The sequence below is a fragment of the Epinephelus lanceolatus genome, chromosome 24 (assembly GCF_041903045.1).
Source record: "Epinephelus lanceolatus isolate andai-2023 chromosome 24, ASM4190304v1, whole genome shotgun sequence".
Lineage (NCBI taxonomy): Eukaryota > Metazoa > Chordata > Actinopteri > Perciformes > Serranidae > Epinephelus > Epinephelus lanceolatus.
The window spans coordinates 20861758-20877160 of record NC_135757.1 but is presented as its reverse complement, the minus strand read 5'-3'; the positions used below and the strand labels follow the sequence as shown (position 1 = coordinate 20877160).

General features: G+C 41.1%; 1 protein-coding gene across 2 annotated transcripts in view; it reads left to right on the top strand.

Moving 5' to 3' along the window:
• Positions 1–12774, top strand: part of atp7b (ATPase copper transporting beta) — a 51931-nt gene extending 39157 nt beyond the window's left edge. Inside the window, exons 12-21 of one of the 2 annotated variants that reach the window (XM_033616066.2) lie at positions 2505–2639; positions 2747–2941; positions 5483–5665; positions 5776–5959; positions 9097–9237; positions 9330–9472; positions 9557–9760; positions 9839–9956; positions 11715–11817; positions 12130–12774. In XM_033616066.2, the coding sequence (XP_033471957.2) occupies positions 2505–2639; positions 2747–2941; positions 5483–5665; positions 5776–5959; positions 9097–9237; positions 9330–9472; positions 9557–9760; positions 9839–9956; positions 11715–11817; positions 12130–12340 (1617 nt within the window). In that variant the 3' untranslated portion in view covers positions 12341–12774. Of the gene's footprint in view, positions 1–2504; positions 2640–2746; positions 2942–5482; positions 5666–5775; positions 5960–9093; positions 9238–9329; positions 9473–9556; positions 9761–9838; positions 9957–11714; positions 11818–12129 lie in introns of both variants that reach the window. The other variant, XM_078165575.1, reaches the window with a different exon arrangement.
• Positions 12775–15403: the final 2629 nt, after the last annotated feature.

Genomic DNA, 15403 nt, shown 5'->3' with positions numbered 1-15403 from the left:
GTTCACTTGGCTTAATACATTTTGCTGCTGTCCCTGACCACATCAGTGCATTGCTCAGCTTCAGGTACTCCTGCCTTCTCCAAACTCTGAGTGCTCTGATTGCTATCTACTGTAGGTATTATACTGACTATGGAAAAGCACCTCATACAACCCCACTTCAAAAGATCTGATCTATCCCTTTAAAATTCAACATGCTGTTTCAGATTTTCTAAAAAATGAGTGTCCTGGAAAGAGAAAAATGAGGACAATTAATTCATTTTTAAAGATATTTTGCCTTTAATGGACAGGACAGGTAAGCGTGAAAGGGGGAGAGAGAGAGAGAGAAGGGGGAATGACATGCAGCAAAGGGCCACAGGCTGGATTCGAACCCGGGCCACTGTGGCAACAGCCTTGTACATGGGGCGCCTGCTCTACCACTAAGCCACCGACGCCCCTAATTCATTTTTTATAATAAAAAGAAGATTTAAGAAAAAATCAATCTTTGCTGTGGTACAAGGTGATGTTTTCTCATCCTAATACTTTTTTTTAAATTATATTTTGGTTATACTTCTCTCTTATTCACTGTTAAATCAACGTCATACACCATGGTTGAATCACTGTTGAATTATGTTTTGATTTTGAGACATGAATTAACATTGATTTCGCAATATTGTTTTATAAGCTTTACATGTTGTTTCAAAATTGTTTTAATGTTGAAACAGATCTTTCTCAAATTTCAATGTTGATTAATGAGAATTTTGTTAATTTTTTTTATGACCATCAGAATTAAATATTGTTTTAAAGGGACATTGTGTAACATTTGCAGTTGTTTATTGGCAAAAATTGATGTCTGCATTCATAAATATGTCATCATTGGTGTACTATTACCTCTACCAATAATCTGACTTATTCTCATAAAAGGAGGATTTCAGATTTGTTTGTACATTGTGCGGGTAAGTCGTCTGTGGGGTTCCATTATGTTTCGCCATCTTGAGAATACACCCGCCAGCAAAGGACATACAGCCCCACCTTCGGCGTTTTCGTTGAGAGCCAGGCCAGCACTGTATGACTGAGGAGCCGAGGGAGAGGAGCAGAGGCGCTTCGCTACTACCCTGGCAAATTTGAAACAAAGTCCCACTCTTTGAGCATAATGCAGGATCATGCATATGCAGCATCATGGGAGACGGAATCCTTGTCGCCAAGAAAGCGCAAAAGGGAATAGAAAAGGCAGTGTGACCGGCGAATTCAAAAAACGAAGGCCCACATCGGGGTAGCCTTTCCCAGGTAGAGAGAGCTGCTGAAGGAGAATGGTAATGCAATCACAGGCCAGCGCCGCTGTTGGCTGTTAGCCGCTGTAAGCGGCCAGTTGCTAACAGCCTCATCCCTCTCCTCACATCACTGCGCCGCTGTTAGCTGTTAGCCGCTGTTAGCCACTGTTAGCCGCTGTTAGCGCTGGCCTGTGATTGTATTACCTTTCTCCTTCAGCAGCTCTCTCCACCTGGGAAAGGCAACCCCAATGCTGACCCTTGTTTTTTTAATTTGCCGGTCACGCTGCCTTTTTGATTCCCTTTTGCACTTTCTTGGCGACAAGGAATCCGTCTCCCGTGATGCTGCATAATACATGATCCTGCATTATGCTCAAAGAGTGGAACTTTGTTTTGCGGCAGTAGTGCCGCTGGCCACTAACAGCTGTTAGCGGCGCAGTAATGCGAGGAGAGGGATGTGGTGTGTGAGGTTGAGCCACTTGTCAGTTGTCAAAGGACAAGACGTGATTGGTTTGTTTCAATTTACATCTGCCCCAACAGTCCTACGTTGTAAACACAGCCAGCATGGTGAGGAGGGGGTTTGTCAACTCGCGTCGCGTGTCTGTGTAGGAGCCTGAATGAATACTCCATGTAGTATCGGATGACATGGTTTCATCAGTGTTATCATAGCTTTTTGGTACACAGCGGCTACAGTTGTTGCAATACATGTTTGAAACAGTGAGGCTCTAGAGTGTGCCATCTATTTGAATGCAATATATGATTTCAACGTTAGATGGGAGAAATTCCTACACACTGTGGCTTTAATGTTGAAACAGCAACTGACATAATTTCAACCACTTTTAAACTTTGAAGGTTGGTTCGTGTGCCAGCTGGGTACATAATTAGTGAAGATGGATTTAGCGTTATCCAAATACATGTACAGAGATGCACCTTTGTTTATATTTTCATTATTAACAGAAACACTAAAAGACAAGTTTATTTATATAGGACTTGTATAGGACATTTCAGCACCAAGGCAGTTTAAAGTGCTGTACATAAAACATCAAAAACATTGAGATAAAGTGCAAGAAAACACATTATAAAAGAACATTTAAATACACCCAAAAACAGTATTTAAAGAGCCAAGAGAATAGAAAGCAAAACAAGCTGTAATAGAGTAAGACAGGTATAAAATAACACACAAAGTCAGAAACAGAAATGAGCATGAAGAGCAAAGATGCAATAGAAATATTTCCTCTCTTCTCTCTTGTGTTTGTTCAGGCGCCCATCCAGCAGTTTGCAGACAGGCTCAGCGGTTACTTTGTGCCCTTCATAGTCATTGTCTCTGTGCTGACGCTGGTGGCCTGGCTGGCAGTTGGGTTTGTCAACTTTGACATTGTGAAGGAGAATTTCCCGGTAGGTGTGTCACAAATGTTTTGATATGCAAACAACAGCTGCTTTCAGAGAGATTTAAAAGAAAGCATTCATGATATCACTGCAATAACTCTTTCTCTTCCTCTCAGGGTTACAACCAAAACATCTCCAAGGCGGAGGTCATCGTCCGCTTTGCCTTCCAGGCATCCATCACAGTTCTGTCCATTGCCTGCCCCTGCTCTCTGGGGCTGGCAACCCCGACAGCTGTAATGGTGGGCACAGGAGTCGGAGCTCAGAACGGGATCCTCATTAAAGGAGGCGAGCCGCTGGAGATGGCACACAAGGTCTTTACATCCTGCTTCTGCTGTTATTAGCATTTTGATACTTGTATGTTATTAAATTTATTGTTAGTTTTTATTATTACTTTAATACAACAAAGAGTACAAAAATGTTCCCAGCCTTCATCTAATCCACATCACAATCATAGAAAAGTAGGGAGGACAATTATTTGTAGCTCTTCATATAATAAGCATAAAATTGTAGTCCTTGCACGTAGTTACCTCTTACCTGTAGTACTATTTATCAGTTTAGATTGTTTTGATGTGAGTTGCCAAGTCTTGGAGATATTGGCCTTCTCTCCAGTGGAGATGTATGCCTTCTCTCCAATATAATGGAACTATAGGTGGCACTCTGCTTGGTGCTCAAAGCTCCAAAAAAATAAATTTGAGAAACTCAACATTAATGTCTCTTTCCAGAAATCATGACCCAGTTACGCAAGATAATCCACAGACCTCGTTCTGAGCAGTATCGTATAGGAGCTATTGTCTGTCTACCGAACTACAGCTGCTAACCGTATAGAGGAGCAAAACAAGTAGGCCGCTTAGCTCAGCTGCTTAGAGTGTGGTGCTAATAACACCAAGGTCATAGGTTCGTTCCCTATACTGGCCAATTTGGCATTTCAGTTACCCACTGGGCACTGGGAAATAGCGCTGAGATAAACCAGTAATCGCACTAATACTTGGCCAAAAATACCCTTGAAAAACTCGACAGCAATTTCTCATTCCAGAATTCATGACCTGGTTACTCAAGATAATCCACAGACCTTGTTGTCAACAGTTTCATGTGTTTCTTTCTACCAAACTACACCCCCCAACTGTATCACTGCACAGAAGGAAGCATGCAATGGTAACTCACCAAAAAAATAAAGATTGATAAAAAGCACTACAGGCTTTTTTTTTCTTTTTTTGACACTGTAACACCTCCATCTATTGTGGCTTGTGGCTATATTTTTATGAGGGGTGGGTGTAACAAAAATTAACTGATAAATGTGGAGGTGATGAAAAATACATGTGAAATGAAAAATAGAGTGATAAATGCTTTTGGGCAGAGGTAACAAAAATTGTCAATGTAAATTATGTCAGTTGGGTGTTGTGAATGATAAATGGTAGACAAATTAATGAAATTACTTGATAATTTATAGCTCTATTTTTCAATTCACATTCTTTTTATTACTTACACTATTAATTCTTAAGCATTTTCATCACTTCCATTTTTATGCCTCCGTACCGGCAAAAGCTGTGACTGGAGGCATTATGTTTCCTGGTTTGTCCATCCATCCCATTCTTGTGAACGCAATATCTCAAGAAAAGCAAAGAGGGAATTTCTTCAAATTTGGCACAAAAATCCACTTGCACTCGATGATAAACTAATGGATTTTGGTGGTCAAAGGTCAAGGCCACTGTGACCTTGCACCCACTTATCCTCGTGAAAGTGATGCCTCAAGAACACCTTGAGCTCAAATTTGACCACTGAGTGTCCACTCGGAGTTCAGAATGAACTGATTAAAATCTGGTGGTCGAAGGTCAAAGTATATGACATTTTATATCCAAAAGATCAAAGGTCAACTTCACTGTGACATCATAATGTTCTGCAAAAACACTTTATAGGCTATGACTTGACATCATTTATCAGGAAAAGAAGGGGAGACACTTTGGTCAGATACTGAATTGGTGACACTTATCTTGGGTGTCCATGTTTTCACAGACATAGATGTAAACTCTAAGTGCAACTTGACTGCTTTGTGGAGGCTAATGTCTAATTTTCAGTATTTTTTGTCACTTCCACCCTTAAGGCCACTTTATTAAAAAATAAATGGCAATTTCAAGTTGGGAATGAGACTCTAAGAAATCATAACTGTTGATGATGAAATCAGCTTTAAATTAATCAAATCACTTGATGATTTATCACTTATTTTCCTTTAACATCCATCCATCCTCTATTTCTTAACTCACATGCATTTTCATCACCTCCTTTTTTATCATTTAATTTTGTTACTTCAACACCTCGTAGTCTTTACATGACATTTCCTGTGCACATTTTCCCAAAGACCCAAAGAGGAAGACGTCTTTAGGTTTTGGTGACTTTTCCCCTCGTTCCTGACCTCAGCACTCCCAAAATTACTTCCTTCAGGGGGGGAAAAAAGTCAGAGGATTATTTATTTATTTTACCTGTAATCCAGCTGCAGGTCACGGGTCTTCAAAGGTATTTTCATGATCTGCACAGAATGATAAAATGACTGCCTGGGGGCAAAAACAACGTTTAAATCCAACATACTCCCGTGAGAGCGGCACAGGCCGTGGAAACACTGGATTTTTACTTTAGCTTTGCTTCAAACAAACCTTTTATCATTCTGGGCGGACTGCACACATCAATGACTTCACAAAAATACACATGATGGTGAACATTTCTGATGGATAACAGGTGAATAAGTAACATTCATTGTTACTGCCATCACACCATCGAAAATCTACTTACCACACAAAGATGATCAAAAAGAAAACATTAAATAGATGATGGAATCATGATTGGTGTTTCTGCTTCCTCAGATCAGCGTGGTGATGTTTGATAAGACGGGTACAATCACAAATGGAGTACCGCAGGTCACCCGCGTGTTGGTATTGTGGGAAATGGCCCGCATGCCTCTGAGGAAGATCCTGGCGGTTGTTGGTACAGCGGAGGCCAGCAGCGAGCACCCCCTGGGCACGGCAGTTGCCAAACACTGCAAAGAGGTAAGAGGGATGCTTCTGTGTGTGTGCATGTGTGTTTCAAAGTCTCCTTAAAAACCACAAGTTTGTGTTTTTATGCTCAGTGAAGCAACTGTGTGTTTGCATGTTAACAGGAGCTGGGCTGTGACTTGCTGGGTTACTGCCAGGACTTCCAGGCAGTGCCCGGGTGTGGGATCAGCTGCCGGGTTTCCAACGTGGAACATCTGCTGCAGCAGCAGAACGACGAGCATTTCCTGCTGGCAGGAGCCACCACTGACGAAAGCAGCCTGCTGTCTGCTGCCGAGGCCACGCCTGCAGGTGATGGCTTTTCTGGGATTACACGCAGAATTATACATCTACCTCCTGATGTTTAAATGACTGCTTTCATTGTATTCCAGCTCAGATTCGTGGCATTAATTTAACTACTTTCCCCTTTATTTGAATGTCGCCTGAGCTGTCTGGCTCTAGACAATCATCTGCCTTTAAACAAATACATTATGTAAGGTATTCATTTGTTGTTGTTGTTGTTGTAGTCAACATCCCTCTTTTTATCAGCCTAAACCAACAGAACAACCAGGCCTGTAAGCTCAGATGTTTAGAGCATGGTGCTAATAATACCAAGGTCATGGGTTCAAACCCCATACTGGTCAGTATTTAGAATTTCCATACTGGGCATTGTTTCCATTTAGGAGCTATGTGTGCTGGCTCACAACTCAGTCCCTGTAATGTGACCATAGCCAAGATGTATTGGTAACAAAGCTCTTATGAAAGGAAACAATAAGATAAACCAAGTTCTTGTTAACCACGTTATGTTCTAAAATAAATATACCTTTATTATCCTTAAAGTGTAGGTTAGATGTATTTCAGCCTTGACCCTGTTTTCCTTTTTTTTGTGTAATTGATAATGGGAACAACATTTTTTGAAATTGAGCCAGTTCTGTGTGAGAGTGTTGCAGCTGGCAGCGTGAATGAAATGCAATGTAACCACCTGGGGCAATTGTGCATTGTCAATTTACGCCCACTGAAAGAGTTTGTTTTTGTGTCTGACAGCATTATGGAAAGGATCCCTACAGAGATAGACCTTTTAGTTAAAGAGTAATATCCTTTTTCTTTAATCAGAAACAGCCCTAAAATTGCCATCACCTATCCCAGGTGTGGGCACAATTCCCCTTTTTATAAGCCTAAACTAAACCACCACAGCAAGTAGGCTGGTTAGCTAAGAAGGTTAGAGCGTGGTGTTAAAAATGCCGGGTTCCATCCCAATACTGGCCAGTGTTTAACATTTACTGGCCAAGGTTCCCATTCAGGAACTATAGCCCCTGTAGCCACTTTCATCATGGTACCTTTGGAACCAAAACTAACCCATCAGATCCCCCAGGCGCCTTTTCTCTAAACTTTGCCGAACAACAAGAGCGATGGCTCATCTTGAGTATCCTTTAGCCCAGTTCAGACCTCAGATTCCAGATGAGACAAAACCGTTTCAGAAGGTTACACAGAAAAGTTGCAGTGACTCAAGCCGGCCTATGGTGTCACCTGCAACTCAGCTGGTCAAATCACCAGCGGCTGGTTTTAGAACATAAAGCACGTCCCCTGTTTCAACAGAACGTTTTAAAACGTTTTAGAACGTTGCCGATCGGTGCATTGCAAATAGCTGCCTGTTTGAACTCTTCTTGTTGCCAGTCTTTGCTCTGAACTGGGTTTTAGCGAAGCTAGCTATGGATTCCAAATCCAGAAAGGAAAAGTCCTGGAGAAAAATAATGAACTTAATAGTGCATAGACAGATTTGTTCACTTTCACCGCCAACGCTACAAAGTACCAAATATTCATAAATACCTTATTACAAAGTAGCCACCTTATAGTAAAACATATTAATGATTTGACCTGTTAGTAATGTTGATAAGCTGATTCAGACTTACTAAGGCTGTGTCACCTTTAACATAAGGCTCAAATATATTTTTCGGCTCCAGGCAGATTTAATTTTCTTTCTTTTTTGTGGACCAAAAATGGCTCTTCTGGTAGTTGGTGACCCCTGGCCTATTCCACCAGACTCAATTTAAAGGATAACTTCGGTATTTTTCAACCTGGGCCCTATTTCCCCATGTGTATGTGTGCGTATGATTCATAGGTACAACTCGTTCTAAAATTGGTTCAGTATTGAGGGAGGCGGATGCAGCTGGCAGCCGCGAAACGAGCTAAAACGGTAACGGGGGCAAATGCGTCCCGTATAAGTTTGCGCATTAAAAGTGCTTTTTTCGCCACTGACCGGTTCAGATCGCCAGTGCTATCTCTGTAAATAGCATACTAAGGGTTTCGAACATTGTTTATATAACATTACCTCCACTGTGTCTGTAGCTCTCTCTACTCGTGGGACAGCCGTTTTCTTGAGGAAGAGGTGTTTCAGGATTGGATGTCTTCTCTTCTTCGGCTGGCAGTAGTCATCTTGGGAGAAGTGAACACTGCAGACCCGATGGTCTGCAAAGTGCAGTGTCTGGACAGGAGTGCTAGCATCCATTTGTAGCACAACTAGCCACAACTTCAGCATCTCACCGTCTGACAAAGGCAGCCTATGAAAGCTCTACGGGGTGTTGCGCGACATCCTGTTCTTGAAATTCCGATAAGCACAAACACGAACCATTGTTTTCAATCGATGCAGTAAAACTCTCAACTGTACTCTGGGACAACCAGCGCCACTCTGAGCGGCGCTCAGCATGGCTCCTCTGTTTTCTTCCGGCGACAAGCAAAGCTCTCGCGAGATGACGTCACAGCCCAGAGGAAGTGAAGGGTCAGGGAAACGCTTGGTATGCTATTTACAGAGATAGCACTGGCGATCTGAACCGGTCAGTGGCGAAAAAAAGCACTTTTAATGCGCAAACTTATACGGGACGCATTTGCCCTCGTTACCGTTTTAGCTCGTTTCGCGGCTGCTGGCTGCATCTGCCTCCCTCAATACTGAACCAATTTTAGAACGAGTTGTACCTATGAATCATACGCACACATACACATGGGGAAATAGGGCCCAGGTTGAAAAATACCAAAGTTATCCTTTAAATAAATAGAAATTTTATCATCGTAAAACAAAATTCATTCAAACTCAATAGAAATAAAATAAAACTCACAAAAGTATTGTTGGTTCGCCTTACTGCTGTTCCAACAATCACCAACTCTGGTTTGGTTGAAATAAACTTTTACTTTACCCAATTAGATGTGAAAACATGCTTACTCTATACATGCTTAAATAACTGGTTTTTTTTTAAATGGAGTCTGGTGGGTTTGGGTATTAGTCACTTAGGCGTAAAAACATGGAAAAATAGGGTCCAGGTTGGGAAATATTGAACTTTAACTTAACCCTTTAATTTACACCTGAAGAAGACACAAAACAGCTCTATCTGCCATCACCTTGTCCTCACTCATAGACATTCAGTTTGATTTTTCCAGTATTTCTTTGCTGTCAGCAGGTGAGCCTTTATCGTACTCTGTCCTGATTGGGAACAGAGAGTGGATGAGGAGGAACGGTCATCACATCGGAGCAGACGTTGATGCCGCCATGTCCAGCCACGAGACAAAAGGGCAGACTGCTATCCTGGTGGCTATAGATGGTGAGGATAAAACCTTAAAAAAAAAACAGCAACACTGACATTTACTTTTATCTCTTATCATTCACCTCATGTTGTGTGTGTGTTCTCTGTAGGTGTGCTGTGTGCCATGTTAGCCATTGCAGACACGGTGAAAGCAGAGGCAGCATTAGCAGTGCATACGCTCAACAGCATGGGCATTGACGTGGTTATGATAACGGGAGATAACAGGCGCACAGCTAAAGCCATAGCTGCACAGGTAAATAAACATTTATAAAGGAGTCTTTAAAAAGGCAGCAGAGTTATATGAGATAAAATGAAATTAATTTTTGTTTGAGCTCAGGTGGGGATCAGAAAGTTGTTTGCAGAGGTGTTGCCTTCACATAAGGTGGCAAAAGTGCAAGAGCTTCAGGAACAAGGCAAGCGAGTGGCAATGGTGGGGGACGGCGTCAATGACTCGCCCGCCCTGGCTCGGGCCGACGTTGGCATTGCCATCGGCACGGGCACCGACGTGGCTATTGAGGCGGCTGACATCGTCCTCATTCGAGTAGGTGACACCCTGTGACTGACAGTCTGTGTGAAGTTAGCATGACGTCTTTAAAGTGAAGGTTTTTACTCTCTGCAGAACGACCTGCTGGATGTGGTGGCCAGTATTGAGCTGTCGAAGAAGACGGTGCGGAGGATACGGACCAACTTTGTCTTTGCCCTCATCTATAACCTTCTAGGAATACCCATTGCTGCAGGTGAAAAATGATATTACACCAGCAGTCTTCTGTCAAATTATGACAGCAAGTACTTTTTTACAAAAAATTTTTTACACTGCCTTTCTATTAATACATCCGTGACCTTTGCTAGGGCTGGGTATCATTAAAAAATTACAATACCAATAACATTAAAGTGATACCAGTACAGTATTTCATTTGATACCTTTTTATACCTCCATGCCAGCGAAAGCCGTGGCCAGAGGCATTATGTTTTTGGGTTGTTCGTCTGTCCGTAACATTCTCGTGAAAGTGATATCTCAAGAACACCTTGGGTGAATTTCTTTAAATTTGGCACAAACGTCCACTTGAAATCAACAATGAAGTGAATATATTTTGGTGGTTAAAGGTCAAAGATCAAGGTCACTATGTCCTTGTCTGTCTCATTCTTGTGAATGTGATATCTCAAGAACAACTTGAGGGAGTCTCCTCAAAATTTTGTGCAAACATTCACTGAGACTCAAGAATGAATTGATTAGAATTTGGTGGTCGAAGGTTAAAGGTCAAGGTCACTGTGACCTCACAATACATGTTTTTGGCCATTACTCAAGAATTCATACGCTAATTATGACAAAACTGTCTAAGTGATGACATTATATATCCAAAAGGTCAAAGTTCAACTTCAGCTTCACTGTGACATCATAATGTTCTGCATTGAACACTTTTTGGAACGTCATATCCCAGGAACAGAAAGGGAAACCTTTGGTCAGATACTGAATTGTCAACACTAATCTTTGGTGTCCACCTTAAAACTGCGCTGATTTTATAGATCTTCTGTGCTGCCAGGGGGAAGATGTGAGTGAAGCATCCATGTTTTCACAGACATGACAATAAACCGTAACTACAACTTGACTAGTTTGTGGAAGTATACAACCACGAAGCAGTAATTCTTGTTTTCTACTTCATTTAATACTCATCATGTGAATAGAATCATCCAGTTGCATAAAATGCCGCCATACTTTTGAACGTTTGTGAACAGTATGGGATGTAGCTTCTGCAGTAGTGGGCAAATCACATGTCACGTCAAGTCAAAAAACAAAACATTCAAGGTATAGGTACAAAAAGGATTAAAAGGTACCTACAAGGTATTGAGTACTGAGACCCAGCCTTAGCCTTTCTCCTGTCCTCTGCATGAGAGTTCAGAGAATGTAGAACATTGTTGTTCAGCTCAGTGCAAGCAACTTTGTTTTTCATTCACAAAGCCAGGGCTTTGTATGAACACCTTTTTTGTGGATTGTAAAGAGATATTGGATTATAATCTCTGACTGCACCTCTAATTCTACCGTAGGAATATATTTTTCTCTTAATTTGCCTAAAAGTCACATTTAAAGATGACTCACTAAAAGGGATCAGCTTTAATACAGCTTTGGTTAAAAATCCAACATTCCCAGAAAAGTGAAGAGGTGACATTACTGGCCTGATAACTACTCTGTGAATCAAATTGGTTGCGGAAAATGCAAAAGAAGACAGTTATATTGAACCATCAAAGGATGCTGATAATGAAAACAAAAGAAACTGACATGAAATACCACCATTTATTTATACTGGCACCTTGTGGGCAGCAGCAAAGCCAAGCAAGACTGTTAAGGGCAAAATCAGATTGCAAACAACATGACTTGCAGACACACAAATGACAATAAAGCTTAGACTTTTTAGACTTTGATTGCCCATTTGTTCAGTAGGCTATATATTGTTTGAAATCAGTGTTGCCCATGCATCCCTCCCCTCTGCTGGTTGTAGGTGTGTTCATGCCTGTTGGCCTGGTGCTCCAACCCTGGATGGGCTCTGCTGCGATGGCTGCTTCGTCTGTTTCAGTGGTTCTGTCTTCTCTACTGCTGAAAATGTGAGTTGCTATCTGTTAATAGTATCCTACTCAGCAAATATTACATGTTGCTTATTTGCTAATATTACTCGATATATAAATGAAATCCCCACAATTTCTACTTCTAAAGAACATCTACAAGCAAGAACTGTTGGTAAATATTGAATTATATGTGCATTATTACACATATTTTCCTCCTTTAGAGTGTAAATTCTTCCATTTTTTCTGGTGTATCCTATGACTTTTGTTTGCTATGGTCTCTCCTCTTAAAATGTTTCATCATATTTTGTCTCGAATTCAGAGGTGAATATAATAACCATCTGTTCTCTGCAGGTACAAGAAAACCTCAGTGGAGCTGTATGAGGTGCGAGCACTGGGCCAAACGAGGAGCCTTCGGTCGTCGCAGATCAGCACACATTTGGGTCTGGACAGCCAGCGGCGCAGCCCTGCTCCACCCACTCGGGAGCAGCTGAACCAAAGCAGCACCGTCCCACCAAGCCAGGGACCATCCATTAACTCTGTAAAGGACCTTCATGTGTTATAAAGGGAAAAGGGGGGAAGGACCGAGACATCACACAGTTTCTGCTCCTCATGTTTACGAACTGTGTGATATTTTTATGTATTTATGTAAATAGACAAGGCTAATTGTGCACAGAAACTCAAAAAGTGCTCTTATTTTGGTGTGGCACATTCACCTTTATCTCATAAAGCTGTTATTGGTGGCTCTGTGGACACCAAGCCAACATCAATCTAACTTTAGTAAGAAAAATGTTGAAAAATCAAGCTGCTAAAAATGAAGCTATTACTGAAGCACTGTGTCATTTTATGCATTTTATGCCTATTTTCACTGCAGGTGACAGGAGCCGCATAAATCAAGCTTGCAACATGAAATAATGTTGTTGTTGCTTATGTGTAACTGCTGTACAAATGCACCTCTATAATATACATAACTCAAAGTAAAGCTACACTGTGATAAGACTTTCAGTGTGACAGTCTCAGGTTATAAATAATGCACAAGTTCATAGAGAAAAACCAACAGTTCGAGAATGTGTGTTTATATTTGCACCTGTTTCATCCAACAGCTCTGATTCTGTACTTTGATTGGAAAACTGTCACTGAACCTAAGAGAAATAATATGTTATAGTATGTAAATATGTTTCCATGTTGCTGTGTTTTAGATTATTATTCTGAGACAAAGGTTGACGTGTAAAGTGATGCTGCAGTTCGGGGGCTAGAGGAAAGTGTTGGCATTGTGGGTTTCATATCCACGTTTCTAAAAGTGGCATATTTCTGATTACATGTATACAAGCTGACTCTGATATTGGCAGGTGGAGGGAATGGTAGATGGTGTGACACCAAGGGAAGACGGCTGCCAAGCTGCAGGCCACTGTACAAGGCCATTTCCCGCAGCGATTGTGTCACCAAACTAGATCTTTTCTAAATGCAACATTGGTATTTCTAAGTGAGACATTGGCAGCATTTGCAGCCATGATTTACCACCAAAAGTGGATATTTTTTAGTGAGATATTTGTGGCATTTCTAGTGGTGAATATGCCACCAAAAGAGAGTGTTTTTTAGCAAAACAACAACAGCATTTTTACTGCGACAACTGTGCCACCAAACCATGTATTTTCTTAGCGAGAAATTGGCAGTATTCTAGCAGCTATTGTTCCACCAAAACTGGTTGTTTTTTAGGGTGACATTTGTGTAATTTCCAGCTGTGATTTTGCCACCAAAGCTGTATGTTTTTTAGAGACACATTTGTGGCATTTTCAGCCATGATTTTACCCAGAAGTGGGTATTTTTAGTTAGACATTGCCAGCATATCCAGCTGTGACTATGCCACCATTAATGAATGTTTTTTTAGCAAAACATCAATTGCATTTGCAGTGGTGATTGTGCCACCCAACCAGGCACTTTCCTGTAGAGACAAATTTGGTCGTATTCCAGCAGCTATTGTGCCACCAAAGCTGGTTTTTCTTTTGGTATTTTTAACCCTATGGGCCCGAACGACGCATAGTGCGTCCAAATTCACACCTGTTCTTCTCTATTGATTTTCCGCAACCGTGCGCCATATCACGTGAAACAGCAGAATCACAGCTTTCCGACAAGACCAAGCACTTGTCGGTAGTCCAATGTTTTCACAGCGAAAAAAAATGATAAAGTTACACTAAAATCATGAATAACAGAGCTTTCATGCAGCTCTGCACACACATTACTCTTGGATGGATTACTCGCGAACGAAGGCTCGCACAGAAATGCCACGCATATCACATGAAAGCACAGGAGCAGAGCTTTCATGTGATACCACACACATCATTGTGCTGTCATCCCATCACGCTATCAATGCAGATCAATTGTCTACAAAACAAAAACCTGACGAATTTCTTTACAATCCATTATACAGATCTTGTTATCAGTCACTTCATATAGTGAGGAATATCGTATCTTACCACGTCTTAGGCTTGTGTGTGTTTCTCCCTGTCTATCCACATTTGTAGTCCGGCTTTCAAGATGCAAATATCTCCATATTGTCCAGTTGACACGCCATCAAACTTTGTATGACAAGACCAGCATACTTCACCTTTGCGCACCCAGACAACTGCAGCCTAATTATGCATGCCGACAGGGCCGTAGTCACTATATACATTGAGGGGGACACGTGCCCCCCCCACCAACAACAACAAACTTTGTTTACTGCAAACAAAGTAGCAAATTTTATCTTGGAGGACATCATTGCACTTGGTTGACTATTTTTCTATGATCTTAGATGTAAATATTGCATGTTTCTTTCAGGTAAAACACATTTTTGCCCACATTGTCCTGAAAAAAACAAGATATAGCATGTGTATGTAGCCTTTATAATGACTGTGATATGAGCTTAAAACTAAAGGCAGTAAAAAATACCCCAAAAACGCCTAGGGCCCATAGGGTTAAGCAAGTCATTGGCCGCATTACCAGCTGTAATTTTGTCACCAAAAGCATTTTTTTTTTTTTTTTTAGTGAGACATCAACTGTATTTTTTTGTGACTGTACCACCAAACTAGGTATTTTCTCAGTGAGACATTGGTGGTTTTCCAGCAGCTATTGTTTCACTAAAATTGGTTGTTCTTTAGCGAGACATCAGTAGCATCTCCAGGAATTACTGTGCCACCAAAATCAGTCATTTTTATGGAGATATTTGTGACTATTCCAGTCGTGATTTTAATAATTGTAATAATAATAATGATAATTATAATAACAGGTGGTTTGCATCAACAGACCTAAGACTGTGGGAGGGAGTATGCCGGTGGAGAAGCTCAGATGGAGAGCACATTGCCACTGGGTATTTTCAGCCAAAACATGATCTTTTCTAACCATAACCAAGTGGAGTTGTGCCTAAACCTAACCAAAAATTAACCACAGCATTTTTGAAATGTAAAGAATGGTTAAGTTGTCCTCTACGTAACAACATACAAATGTCACATATCTATGGTTGCGAGAAACGTGCCATGCCAACATTTATTCTGCGGACTGGGTTGACTGCTGTTATATAGAGACATGACAGAAAAGAAGAAGAAGTGGAGGGCAGACTTTTTGGACTTCTCTTTCAAATGTATTTTGAGCT